General features: G+C 46.0%; 1 protein-coding gene across 1 annotated transcript in view; it reads left to right on the top strand.

The window, feature by feature from the left end:
- Positions 1-15,000, top strand: part of LOC121561477 (ankyrin-2-like) — a gene marked incomplete at both ends in the record, with an annotated part of 49,425 nt that overhangs the window by 23,460 nt on the left and 10,965 nt on the right. The window contains 11 exon segments of the mRNA XM_045220070.1: positions 8-106; positions 1,284-1,481; positions 5,834-5,932; positions 6,791-6,889; positions 8,604-8,801; positions 9,224-9,322; positions 9,454-9,552; positions 9,822-9,920; positions 10,673-10,771; positions 12,207-12,282; positions 14,257-14,310. Coding sequence (XP_045076005.1) covers positions 8-106; positions 1,284-1,481; positions 5,834-5,932; positions 6,791-6,889; positions 8,604-8,801; positions 9,224-9,322; positions 9,454-9,552; positions 9,822-9,920; positions 10,673-10,771; positions 12,207-12,282; positions 14,257-14,310 — 1,219 coding nt within the window.

Genomic DNA, 15,000 nt, shown 5'->3' with positions numbered 1-15,000 from the left:
TGTGTAGCGTGGTGAGACAGCGTTACACATGGCTGCCCGTGCTGGTCAGATGGAGGTGGTTCGATGTCTCCTGAGGAACGGAGCTCTGGTCGACGCCGTGGCAAGAGTGAGTCATTTAGTGTGTGTGTGTGTGGGGGGGGGGGTTCTAATGTTTTTGCTATAATTGTCAACCGTGCGAATGACAGCCAATCATAATTCAGGAAGTTGTACACGCAACAACTGGCCAGACAGACCAGTCACAGTAACAACTGGCCAGACAGACCAGCCACAGCAACAACTTGCCAGACCAACAGCTGGAGACAGCTCCAGTCACTGACAGACCAGTCACAGTAACAACTGGCCAGACACCAGTCACAGTAACACTGCCAGACGCTGCTCATCGCAGTCACAGTAACAACTGGCCAGACCAGTCACAGTAACAACTGGCCAGACCAGTCACAGTAACAACTGGCCAGACAGACCAGTCACAGTAAAAACTGGCCAGACCAGTCACAGTAACTACTGGCCAGACAGACCAGTCAAAGTAACAACTGACCAGACAGACCAGTCACAGTAACAACTGGCCAGACAGACCAGTCACAGTAAAAACTGGCCAGACCAGTCACAGTAACTACTGGCCAGACAGACCAGTCAAAGTAAAAACTGACCAGACAGACCAGTCACAGTAACAACTGGCCAGACAGACCAGTCACAGTAACAACTGGCCAGACAGACCAGTCACAGTAACAACTGGCCAGACCAGTCAAAGTAACAACTGACCAGACAGACCAGTCAAAGTAACAACTGGCCAGACAGACCAGTCACAGTAACAACTGGCCAGACCAGTCACAGTAACTACTGGCCAGACAGACCAGTCACAGTAACAACTGGCCAGACAGACCAGTCACAGTAACAACTGGCCAGACAGACCAGTCACAGTAACAACTGGCCAGACAGACCAGTCACAGTAACAACTGGCCAGACCAGTCACAGTAACTACTGGCCAGACAGACCAGTCACAGTAACAACTGGCCAGACAGACCAGTCACAGTAACAACTGGCCAGACAGACCAGTCACAGTAACAACTGGCCAGACAGACCAGTCACAGTAACAACTGGCCAGACCAGTCACAGTAACAACTGGCCAGACAGACCAGTCACAGTAACAACTGGCCAGACAGACCAGTCACAGTAACAACTGGCCAGACCAGTCACAGTAAGGGGGGGGGGGGGGCTGGTATAAATGGTGGTTAACCAGCCGAGAGCTGGCCAGCACCCTAAAGCCTTCAGTTCCATCCCTGCAGGAGGACCAGACCCCCCTCCACATCGCGTCCCGTCTGGGGAAGACAGAGATCGTCCAGCTGTTACTGCAGCACATGGCTCATCCTGACGCCTCCACCACTAATGGATCCACTCCTCTACACATCGCTGCCAGGGAGGGTCAGTTAGAGACCACCGCTGTGTTGCTGGAGGCTGGGGCTTCCCACTCACTGGCTACCAAGGTAGGATACACACAACTACACACACACACACAACTACACACACACACAACTATACACACACACACAACTATACACACACACACAACTATACACACACACACAACTACACACACACAACTATACACACACACACAACTATACACACACACACAACTATACACACACACAACTATACACACACACACACACTATACACACACACACACCACTATACACACACACACACCAACTATACACACACACACAACTATACACACACACACAACTATACACACACACACAACTATACACACACACACAACTATACACACACACACTATACACACACACACAACTATACACACACACAACTATACACACACACAACTATACACACACACACAACTATACACACACAACTATACACACACAACTATACACACACACACACTATACACACACACAACTATACACACACACAACTATACACACACACACAACTATACACACACAACTATACACACACACAACTATACACACACAACTATACACACACACACAACTATACACACACAACTATACACACACACAACTATACACACACACAACTATACACACACACAACTATACACACACACACACAACTATACACACACACACAACTATACACACACACAACTATACACACACACAACTATACACACACCTATACACACACAACTATACACACACACAACTATACACACACACACAACTACACACACACAACTATACAATCACACAACTATACACACACACACAACTATACACACACACAACTATACACAACACAATATACACACACAACTATACACACACACAAACTATACACATCACACAACTATACACACACACTATACACACACACACACACAACTATATACACACACAACTATACACACACACAACTATACACACACACAACTATACAATCACACAACTATACACACACAACTATACACACACAACTATACACACACACACTATACACACACAACTATACACACACACTATACAATCACACAACTATACACACACACAACTATACACACACACAACTATACACACACACACACACAACTATACACACACACACACACAATATACACACACACAACTATACACACACAACTATACATACACACACACACACTATACACACACAACTATACACACACAACTATACACACACACAACTATACACATCACACAACTATACACACACACAAACTATACACACACACACTATACACACACAACTATACACACACACAACTATACACACACACAACTATACACACACAACTATACACACACAACTATACACACACAACTATACACACACAACTATACACACACACACACAACTATACACACACACAACTATACACACACACAACTATACACACACAACTATACACACACACAACTATAATCACACAACTATACACACACAACTATACAGAGAAACACAACTATACAGAGAAACACACACAACTATACATATACACTGATTGTACAAAACATTAAGGACACCTGCTCTTTCCATGACAGACTGACCAGGTGACTCCAGGTGGAAGATATGACCCCTTATTGATGCCACTTGTTAAATCCACTTCAATCAGTGTAGATGAAGGGGAGGAGACAGGTTAAAGAAATGTATTTAAACCTTGAGACAATTGAGACATGGATTGTGTATGTGTGCCATTCAGAGGGTGAATGGGTAAGACAAAAGATTGAAGTGCCATTGAACGGGGGGTATGGTAATAGGTGCCAGGCGCACCGGTTTGAGTGTGTCAAAAACTACAACGCTGCTGGGTTTTTCACGCTCAACAGTTTCCCGTGTGTATCAAGAATGGTCCACCACCCAAAGGACATCCAGCCAACTTGACACAACTGTGTGAAGCATTGGGAGTCAACATGGGCCAACATCCCTGTGGAGCGCTTTTGACACCTTGAAGAGTCCATGCCCTGAAGAATTGAGGCTGTTCTGAGGGCAAATGGGGGGAATGAAACTCAATATTAGGAAGGTGTTCTTAATGTTTGGTATACTCAGTGTATATATATATATATACAGTGCATTCAGAAAGTATTCAGATTCTGGATTTTTTTCTTCATCTCATCAATCTACACACAACACCCCATAATGACAAAGTAAAAACAGGTTTGAAAAAATCTGAAATATCACATTTACATAAGTATTCAGACCCTTTACTCAGTACTTTGTTGAAGCACCTTTGGCAGCGATTACAGCCTCAAGTCTTCTTGGGTATGACGCTACAAGCTTGGCACACCTGTATTTGGGGAGTTTCTCCCATTCTTCTCTGCAGATCCTCTCAAGCTCTGCCAGGTTGGATGGGGAGCGTTGCTGCACAGCTATTTTCAGATCTCTCCAGAGATGTTCGATTGGGTTCAAGTCAGGGCTCTGGCTGGGCCACTCAAGAACATTCAGAGACTTGTCCCGAAGCCACTCCTGCGTTGTCTTGGCTGTGTGCTTAGAGTCGTTGTCCTGTTGGAAGGTGAACCTTCGCCCCAGTCTGAGGTCCTGAGCGCTCTGGAGCAGGTTTTCATCAAGGATCCCTATGTACTTTGCTCCGTTCATCTTTCCCTTGATCCTGACTAGTCTCCCAGTCCCTGCTGCTGAAAAACTTCCCCACAGCATGATGCTGCCACCACCATGCTTCACCGTAGGGATGGTGCCAGGTTTCCTCCAGACGTGACGCTTGGCATTCAGGCCAAAGAGTTCAATCTTGGTTTCATCAGACCAGAGAATCTTGTTTTTCATGGCCTGAGAGTCCTTTAGTTGCCTTTTGGCAAACTCCAAGCGGGCTGTCATGTGCCTTTTACTGAGGAGTAGCTTCCTTCTGGCCACTCTACCATAAAGGCCTGATTGGTGGAGTGCTGCAGAGATGGTTGTCCTTCTGGAAGGTTCTCCCATCTCCACAGAGGAACTCTGGAGCTCTGTCAGAGTGACCATCGGGTACTTGGTCACCTCCCTGACCAAGGCCCTTCTCCCCCGATTGCTCAGTTTGGCCGAGCGGCCAGCTCTAGGAAGAGACTTGGTGGTTCCAAACTCCTTACATTTAAGAATGATGGAGGCCACTGTGTTCTTGGTGACCTTCAATGCTGCAGACATTTTTTGGTACCCTTCCCCAGATCTGTGCCTCGACACAATCCTGTCTCGGAGCTCTACGGACAATTCCTTTGACCTCATGGCTTGGTTTTTGCTCTGACATGCACTGTCAACTGTGGGACCTTATATAGACAGGTGTGTGCCTTTCCAAATCATGTCCAACCAATTGAATTTACCACAGGTGGACTCCAATCAAGTTGTAGAAACATCTCAAGGATGATCAAAGGAAACAGGATGCACCTGAGCTCAATATCGAGTCTCATAGCAAAGGGTCTGAATACTTATGTAAATAAGGTATTTCTGTTTTTTATTTGTAATATATTTGTAAACATTTCTAAAAACCTGTTTTCGCTTTTCATTATCGGGTATTGATGAGGAAAAGCATTAATTTAATCCATTTTAGAATAAGGCTGTAACGTAACAAAATGTGGAAAAAATGAAGAGGTCTGAATACTTTCTGTATACTCACACAAACACACACACACGCACACACACACACACACACACACACACACACACACACACACAACACCACACAAATGGCCACCAATGTAGGACACACACATAACTACATATACACACACACAAAGCTGTATCCTACCTCCTCTCCTCTACATGTATCCTTCCCCCCTTACAGAAAGGATCCTCACCTCTACATGTATCCTTCCCCCCTTACAGAAAGGATCCTCACCTCTACATGTATCCTTCCCCCTTACAGAAAGGATCCTCACCTCTACATGTATCCTTCCCCCTTACAGAAAGGATCCTCACCTCTACATGTATCCTTCCCCCTTACAGAAAGGATCCTCACCTCTACATGTATCCTTCCCCCTTACAGAAAGGATCCTCACCTCTACATGTATCCTTCCCCCTTACTGAAAGGATCCTCTCCTCCACATGTATCCTTCCCCCTTACAGAAAGGATCCTCACCTCTACATGTATCCTTCCCCCTTACAGAAAGGATCCTCACCTCTACATGTATCCTTCCCCCTTACAGAAAGGATCCTCACCTCTACATGTATCCTCCCCCCTTACAGAAAGGATCCTCACCTCTACATGTATCCTTCCCCCTTACAGAAAGGATCCTCACCTCTACATGTATCCTTCCCCCCTTACAGAAAGGATCCTCACCTCTACATGTATCCTTCCCCCCTTACAGAAAGGATCCTCACCTCTACATGTATCCTTCCCCCCTTACAGAAAGGATTCACTCCTCTACATGTAGCTGCCAAGTATGGAAGCCTGGAGGTGGCAAAACTCCTCCTGCAGCGCAAAGCTATGCCCGACGACGCCGGCAAGGTATTATCATAAACATACAGCAACTAGAGCTGGTGTTATCATATAAATACAATAACTAGAATGGTGTTATCATAGAAATACAATAACTAGAATGGTGTTATCATATAAATACAATAACTAGAATGGTGTTATCATAGAAATGCAATAACTAGAATGGTGTTATCATAGAAATACGATTACTAGAAGGTGTAAGAGAATACAATAAGAGAATGAATACAGAAAAGAATAACGAGAGATGACAGAGAACGAGAGAGAGAGTGATACAGAAAGACAAGAGCGAGAGAGAGAGAGAGAGAAGAGGGGTTATCAGAGAAGAGATGAGAGAGAGAGAGAGAGAGAGAGAGGGCAGAGAAGGAGAGAGAGAGAGAGAGAGGCAGAGAAGGAGAGAGAGAGAGAGAAGGAGAGAGCAGAGAGAGAGAGAGAGACAGAGACAGAGAAGAGAGAGAGAGAGAGAGAGGGCAGAGAAGGAGAGAGAGAGAGAGAGAGGGCAGAGAAGGAGAGAGAGAGAGAGAGACAGAGAAGGAGAGAGAGAGAGAGAGAGACAGAGAGAGAGAGAGAGAGAGAGAGAGAGAGAGAGAGAGAGGGCAGAGAAGGAGAGAGAGAGAGAGAGAGAGAGAGAGAGAGAGAGAGGGCAGAGAAGGAGAGAGAGAGAGAGAGAGGGCAGAGAAGGAGAGAGAGAGAGAGAGAGGGCAGAGAAGGAGAGAGAGAGAGAGATGACAGAGAAGGAGAGAGAGGAGAGAGGGCAGAGAAGGAGAGAGAGGAGAGAGGGCAGAGAAGGAGAGAGAGAGGGTAGAGATTAAAAAGAGAGGGAGAGATGAAGGGATGCGTGTTAACAGTGTGTGTGTTCCTCTCCTCCAGAACGGTCTGACTCCGCTGCATGTGGCAGCTCACTATGACAACCAGCAGGTGGCGCTGCTGCTGCTCGATAAAGGGGCGTCGCCCCACGCCACCGCCAAGGTCAGAAAACACACCCCCTGGAGGGAAAGCCTTTCAAAATATTTTCCATGGCCACGTTTAGATAGCACCTCCTGGGTCCTGTTCATTAGGGACATTTTTTACAGAACAAATTTTGAAACCTTTTGTGGAAGAAAAGAAAAACAAATGTTCAGATAGTGCCTCCCTGTTTCACTCTATTTCATATAATTACAGGTACTCAAAACAATTTCAACTCCATCCATGGATGCATCTGAAATGCCACCCTATCCCCTATATAACACTACTGTTGACCAGGACCCATAAGACTATCCACTATATAACACTACTGTTGACCAGGACCCATAAGACTATCCCCTATATAACACCACTGTTGACCAGGACCCATAATACTATCCCCTATATAACACTACTGTTGACCAGGACCCATAAGACTATCCACTATATAACACTACTGTTGACCAGGACCCATAAGACTATCCCCTATATAACACCACTGTTGACCAGGACCCATAAGACTATCCCCTATATAACACTACTGTTGACCAGGACCCATAAGACTATCCACTATATAACACTACTGTTGACCAGGACCCATAAGACTATCCACTATATAACACTACTGTTGACCAGGACCCATAAGACTATCCCCTATATAACACTACTGTTGACCAGGACCCATAAGACTATCCCCTATATAACACTACTGTTGACCAGGACCCATAAGACTATCCCCTATATAGTACACTACTGTTGACCAGGACCCATAAGACTATCCCCTATATAGTACACTACTGTTGACCAGGACCCATAAGACTATCCCCTATATAGTACACCACTGTTGACCAGGACCCATAAGACTATCCCCTATATAACACTACTGTTGACCAGGACCCATAAGACTATCCCCTATATAGTACACCACTGTTGACCAGGACCCATAAGACTATCCCCTATATAACACTACTGTTGACCAGGACCCATAAGACTATCCCCTATATAACACTACTGTTGACCAGGACCCATAAGACTATCCCCTATATAACACTACTGTTGACCAGGACCCATAAGACTATCCCCTATATAACACTACTGTTGACCAGGACCCATAAGACTATCCCCTATATAACACTACTGTTGACCAGGACCCATAAGACTATCCCCTATATAACACCACTGTTGACCAGGACCCATAAGACTATCCCCTATATAACACCACTGTTGACCAGGACCCATAAGACTATCCCCTATATAACACCACTGTTGACCAGGACCCATAAGACTATCCCCTATATAACACTGCTGTTGACCAGGACCCATAAGACTATCCCCTATATAACACTACTGTTGACCAGGACCCATAAGACTATCCCCTATAAAACACTACTGTTGACCAGGACCCATAAGACTATCCCCTATATAACACTACTGTTGACCAGGACCCATAAGACTATCCCCTATATAACACCACTGTTGACCAGGACCCATAAGACTATCCCCTATATAACACTACTGTTGACCAGGACCCATAAGACTATCCCCTATATAACACTACTGTTGACCAGGACCCATAAGACTATCCCCTATATAACACTACTGTTGACCAGGACCCATAAAACTATCCAGTATAAAACACTACTGTTGACCAAATGAATTGTAATCCTCATCTCAGGACCTAAATGGTTCTTATTGCAGTATCTGACATATTCCTCCTACCCACAATCCTCTCTGCTCTCAGAATGGCTACACCCCCCTCCACATCGCGGCCAAGAAGAACCAGACGTCCATCGCCTCGTCTCTGCTGCAGTACGGAGCGGAGACCAACGTCCTGACCAAACAGGGGGTGACCCCTCTACACCTGGCCTCACAGGAGGGGCACAGTGATATGACCACCCTCCTGCTGGCCAAGGGGGCACACGTCAACACTCCTACTAAAGTAGGGGGACAGAGACTCACACACACACACTAAGCAGAGTTGAGCACACATCCAAATATGCGCTCTTAGGCATACACAATACATTCTCTCCTCTCTCTCTCTCCCCCTCCCATCTCTCTCTCCCCCTCCATCTCTCTCTCCCCCTCCATCTCTCTCTCCCCCCTCCATCTCCCTCTCCAACTCTCTCTCTCCCCCTCCATCTCTCTCCCTTCCTCCCATCTCTCTCTCTCCATCTCTCTCATTTCTCTCTCTCCCCTCCATCTCTCTCTCCCCCTCCATCTCTCTCTCCCAACCCTCTCTCTCTCCCCTCCATCTCTCTCTCCCCCTCCATCTCTCTCTCCAACTCTCTCTCTCCCCTCCCATCTCTCTCTCCAACTCTCTCTCTCCCTCCCCCCATCTCCCCCTCTCTCTCCATCTCTCAGAGTGGTCTGACACCCCTCCACCTCACAGCTCAGGAGGACAGAGTGAATGCAGCAGAAGTTCTGGCCAAATGTGACGCTAACCTGGACCAGCAAACCAAGGTACACGCCCACACACACTCACACACACACACACACACACACACACACACACACACACACACACACACACACACACACACACGCACACACACACTCTCTTTTTCCTAACGTCTTTATCTTGTCTTCCTCAGCTCGGCTACACCCCTCTCATAGTTGCCTGTCACTATGGAAACGTAAAGATGGTCAACTTCCTCTTGCAGCAGGGTGCCAGTGTCAACGCCAAAACCAAGGTACCAGAATGTAATATTAGAACTTGTAAGGTACCGCACCAGTAGCAGACTGTCAGTTAGTGACAGTTGGTGACTGTTAGGATTTAAATATTTAAAACCCAACTGTCTGACTGTTTGTCTGTCTCTCCTGTTCTCTTTCCCTCTGTTTTCTATTTCTGTGTGTGTGTGTGTGTGTGTGTGTGTGTGTGTGTGTGTGTGTGTGTCTATAATGTGTATGTATAATGTGTGTTTGATGTCAATATTTAAAACTCAACTGTTTGTGTCTCCAGAACGGTTACACTCCGCTCCACCAGGCAGCGCAGCAGGGACACACACACATCATCAACGTCCTGTTACAGCATGGAGCCCTACCCAACACTACCACTGGGGTAAGGAGACACACACATCATCAACATCCTGTTACAGCATGGAGCCCTACCCAACACTACCACTGGGGTAAGGAGACACACACATCATCAACATCCTGTTACAGCATGGAGCCCTACCCAACACTACCACTGGGGTAAGGAGACACACACATCATCAACATCCTGTTACAGCATGGAGCCCTACCCAACACTACCACTGGGGTAAGGAGACACACACATCATCAACATCCTGTTACAGCATGGAGCCCTACCCAACACTACCACTGGGGTAAGGAGACACACACATCATCAACATCCTGTTACAGCATGGAGCCCTACCCAACACTACCACTGGGGTAAGGAGACACACACACACACACAGTGTTTGATTAGATATTTGATTCTCTCTCTCTCTCTCTCCCCTCTCTCCTTCTCTTTCCCTCACGCTCTCTCCCTCCCCCCTCTCTCTTTGACACTCCTTCTCTCTCTCTCTCTCCCCCCTCTCTCACTCTCTCTCTCTCTCTCCCTCCCCCCTCTCTCTCTCCCCTCTCTCCCTCTCTCTCTCTCTCTCCTCCCCTCCCTCTCTCTTTCACACTCCCTCACTCTCTCCCTCCCCCTCTCTCTCTCTCCCTCCCCCTCTCTCTCTCCCTCCCTCTCTCTCTCTCCTCCCTCTCTCTCTCTCCCTCCCCTCTCTCTCCCTCCCCCTCTCCCTCCCCCCTCTCTCTCTCCCTCTCCCCTCCCTCTCTCCCTCCCCCCCTCTCTCTCTCTGTCAGAATGGGAACACTGCTCTGTCCATTGCCATGCGTCTGGGTTACATATCTGTCGTAGACACTCTGAAGGTCGTCACAGAAGAGGTCATCACCACGACAACGGTATGTGACCCCCTGATGCTACAGGTAGTCGTTCCCCCCTGGGATCAGCTTTACCCTCTCATATCCTAACCTTAACCATTTAGCAGGGAAAACTGACCTTAGATCAGTGTGTAGGGATCAACATGGTCCTCTGTCTCCTTCCACCACAGCACCAGTCTGTTAGATCAGTAGGGATCAACATGGTCCTCTGTCTCCTTCCACCACAGCACCAGTCTGTTAGATCAGTAGGGATCAACATGGTCCTCTGTCTCCTTCCACCCCAGCACCAGTCTGTTAGATCAGTAGGGATCAACATGGTCCTCTGTCTCTTCCACCACAGCACCAGTCTGTTAGATCAGTAGGGATCAACATGGTCCTCTGTCTCCTTCCACCACAGCACCAGTCTGTTAGATCAGTAGGGATCAACATGGTCCTCTGTCCTTCACCACAGCACCAGTCTGTTAATCAGTACGGATCAACATGGTCCTCTGTCTCCTTCACCACAGCACCAGTCTGTTAGATCAGTAGGGATCAACATGGTCCTCTGTCTCCTTCCACCACAGCACCAGTCTGTTAGATCAGTAGGGATCAACATGGTCCTCTGTCCTTCACCACAGCACCAGTCTGTTAATCAGTACGGATCAACATGGTCCTCTGTCCTTCACCACAGCACCAGTCTGTTAGATCAGTAGGGATCAACATGGTCCTCTGTCTCCTTCCACCACAGCACCAGTCTGTTAGATCAGTAGGGATCAACATGGTCCTCTGTCCCTTCCACCACAGCACCAGTCTGTTAGATCAGTAGGGATCAACATGGTCCTCTGTCTCCTTCACCACAGCACCAGTCTGTTAGATCAGTAGGGATCAACATGGTCCTCTGTCTCCTTCCACCACAGCACCAGTCTGTTAGATCAGTAGGGATCAACATGGTCCTCTGTCCCTTTCACCACAGCACCAGTCTGTTAGATCAGTAGGGATCAACATGGTCCTCTGTCTCCTTCCACCACAGCACCAGTCTGTTAGATCAGTAGGGATCAACATGGTCCTCTGTCTCCTTCCACCACAGCACCAGTCTGTTAGATCAGTAGGGATCAACATGGTCCTCTGTCTCCTTCCACCACAGCACCAGTCTGTTAGATCAGTAGGGATCAACACATGGTCCTCTGTCTCCTTCCACCACAGCACCAGTCTGTTAGATCAGTAGGGATCAACATGGTCCTCTGTCCGTCACCACAGCACCAGTCTGTTAGATCAGTAGGGATCAACATGGTCCTCTGTCTCCTTCCACCACAGCACCAGTCTGTTAGATCAGTAGGGATCAACATGGTCCTCTGTCTCCTTCCACCACAGCACCAGTCTGTTCCGTCCATTACTTCACTCTGGTTCTCATGGGCCGATTCTTTGTTCTCTTTTTGTTTTTCCATGGCTGTGATTGGCTGAATCCCTGTGCTGACAGACGGTGACATCAGAGAAACACAAGATGAATGTTCCAGAGACCATGACGGAGATACTGGACGTGTCCGATGAGGAGGGTGAGTTCCTTTTTATTTTAGTAGATATACACTACCGTTCAAAAGTTTGGCGTCACTTAGAAATTTCATTGTTTTCAAAAGAAAAGCCTTTTTTTTGTCGATTAAAATAACATCAAATTGATCAGAAATACAGTGTAGACATTGTTAATGTTGTAAATGGCTATTGTAGCTGGAAACGGCAGAATTTTTCATGGAATATCTACACAGGCGAACAGAGGCCCATTATCAGCAACCATCAGTCCTGTGTTCCAATGGCACGTTGTGATGCTAATCCAAGTTGATCATTTTAAAAGGCTAATTGATCATTAGAAAACCATTTTGCAATTATGTTAGCTGTTGTGCTGATTAAAGAAGCAATAAAACTGGCCTTCTTGAGACTAGTTGAGTATTTGGAGCATCAGCAATTGTGGGTTCGATTACAGGATCAAAATGGCCAGAAACAAATAACTTTCTTCTGAAACTCGTCAGTCTATTCTTGTTCTGAGAAATGAAGGCTATTCCATGCGAGAAATTGCCAAGAAACTGAAGATCTCGTACAACGCTGTGTACTACTCCCTTCACAGAACAGCGCAAACTGGTTCTAACCAGAATAGAAAGAGGAGTGGGAGGCCCCGGTGCACAACTGAGCAAGAGGACAAATACATTAGTGTGTCTAGTTTGAGAAACAGACACCTCACAGGTCCTCAACTGGCAGCTTCATGAAATAGTACCCGCAAAACACCAGTCTCAACGTCAACAGTGAAGAGGCGGCTCTTTTATTTTTATTGGCCAGTCTGAGATATGGCTTTTTCTTTGGAACTCTGCCTAGGTCAGTATCCCGGAGTCGCCATTAACCATGTCTACACTGTATTTCTGATCAATTTGAGGTTATTTTAATGGACAAAGAAATTGCTTTTCTATTGAAAACAAGGACATTTCTAAGTGACCCCAAACTTTTGAACGGTAGTGTAAATAAATACTGTGATTGAGACAGACAATAGACTATACACAACAGAGATAATACATCATAACAGAGATAAACTATAGCAATCAGCAGGTAATTCACAGCAAAGGAGGGTGAATTTCAGCACATTAAGATCCATGTTACTGTCGTCTGAATCTGGTAATGGAGTTCTAGCAGTTCTGTCCAGGGTAATTTACATTTACATGTACATTTACGTCATTTAGCAGATGCTCTTATCCAGAGCCACTTACAAATTGGTGCATTCACCTTATAGCCAGTGGGATAACCACTTTACAATATGTTGTTGTTTTTGTTTTTTTTGGGGGGGGGGGGATAAGGGGGGTAGAAGGATTACTTTATCCTATCCCAGGTATTCCTTAAAGACAAGATTTCATGCAGTTTTGGAGTATTCTGGTACTTTCAGCAGTGTCTTTGTGGTTAATGTAGTTCTGGTGTTTGCAACAGTGTGTTGTGGGCAATAATATAATGTGTTTTGGGTAATGTAGTTCTACAGCTCTAGTGCTGACAGCAGTGTGTTGTGGGTAATGTAGTTCTGATAGCAGTGTGTTTTGGGTAATGTAGTTCTGCAGCTCTAGTGCTGACAGCAGTGTGTTGTGGGTAATGTAGTTTTGATAGCAGTGTGTTGTGGGTCATGTAGTTCTGCAGCTCTAGTGCTGACAGCAGTGTGTTGTTGGTAATGTAGTTCTGTTGTTTGCAACAGTGTGTTGTGGGCAATAATATAATTTGTTTTGGGTAATGTAGTTCTGCAGCTCTAGTGCTGACAGCAGTGTGTTGTGGGTAAAGTAGTTCTGATAGCAGTGTGTTTTGGGTCATGTAGTTCTGATAGCAGGATGTTCTTTATAATGTAGTTCTGACAGCACTGTGTTCTGGTAATGTAGTTATGTAGCTAGCTGTTCTGACAGCAGTGTATTGTGGGTAATGTAGTTCTGACAGCAGGATGTTCTCTGTAATGTTGTTCTGACAGCAGTGTGTTGTGGGTAACGTAGTTCTGACAGCAGTGTGTTTTGTAGCTCTGAGGCAAATGGAGGACGAGCCGTATACTGAGATGTCTGTGGATGTAGAAGGTACTGATACAGACCTAACCCTAACGCCCTACGTCTGGTGTGAAGTGTAGTGAGACAGACCTAACCCTAAAGCCCTACGTCTGGTGTCTGGTATGCTGTTTGTGTATTAATCCCCATATCAGCTAATATAACATGTTTTGGTCACAGAGAAACATATCCCATGGCTAGCTAGTTGGCTACAGCAGAGTAATATAATTTCACAATAGCCTGTAATCCTAGTTATTACTTCTAAACAAAATACCTTTTTGGGTGGATTCTTGTTTGTCTTCTCATTTGTTGTGAAAGCAAAAGAAGAGTCTCTTGTCTTCCCTTGCTAGCAAGTTGGCTAAACACTGAAAGCTAGCTAGCCTTTTAGTTCCCAACATCTCCAAGTTGGCTAAACACTGCAAGCTAGCTAGCCTTTTAGTTCCCAACATCTCCAAGTTGGCTAAACACTGAAAGCTAGCTAGCCTTTTAGTTCCCAACATCTCCAAGTTGGCTAAACACTGAAAGCTAGCTAGCCTTTTAGTTCCCACATCTCAAAGTTGGCTAAACACTGAAAGCTAGCTAGCCTTTTAGTTCCCAACATCTCCAAGTTGGCTAAACACTGCAAGCTAGCTAGCCTTTTAGTTCCCAACATCTCCAAGTTGGCTAAACACTGAAAGCTAGCTAGCCTTTTAGTTCCCACATCTCCAAGTTGGTTAAACACTG

Source organism: Coregonus clupeaformis, unplaced genomic scaffold (genome assembly GCF_020615455.1).
Source record: "Coregonus clupeaformis isolate EN_2021a unplaced genomic scaffold, ASM2061545v1 scaf3098, whole genome shotgun sequence".
NCBI lineage: Eukaryota > Metazoa > Chordata > Actinopteri > Salmoniformes > Salmonidae > Coregonus > Coregonus clupeaformis.
Note: the sequence above shows the minus strand (reverse complement) of the source record. Positions and strands in the feature narration are given on the sequence as shown.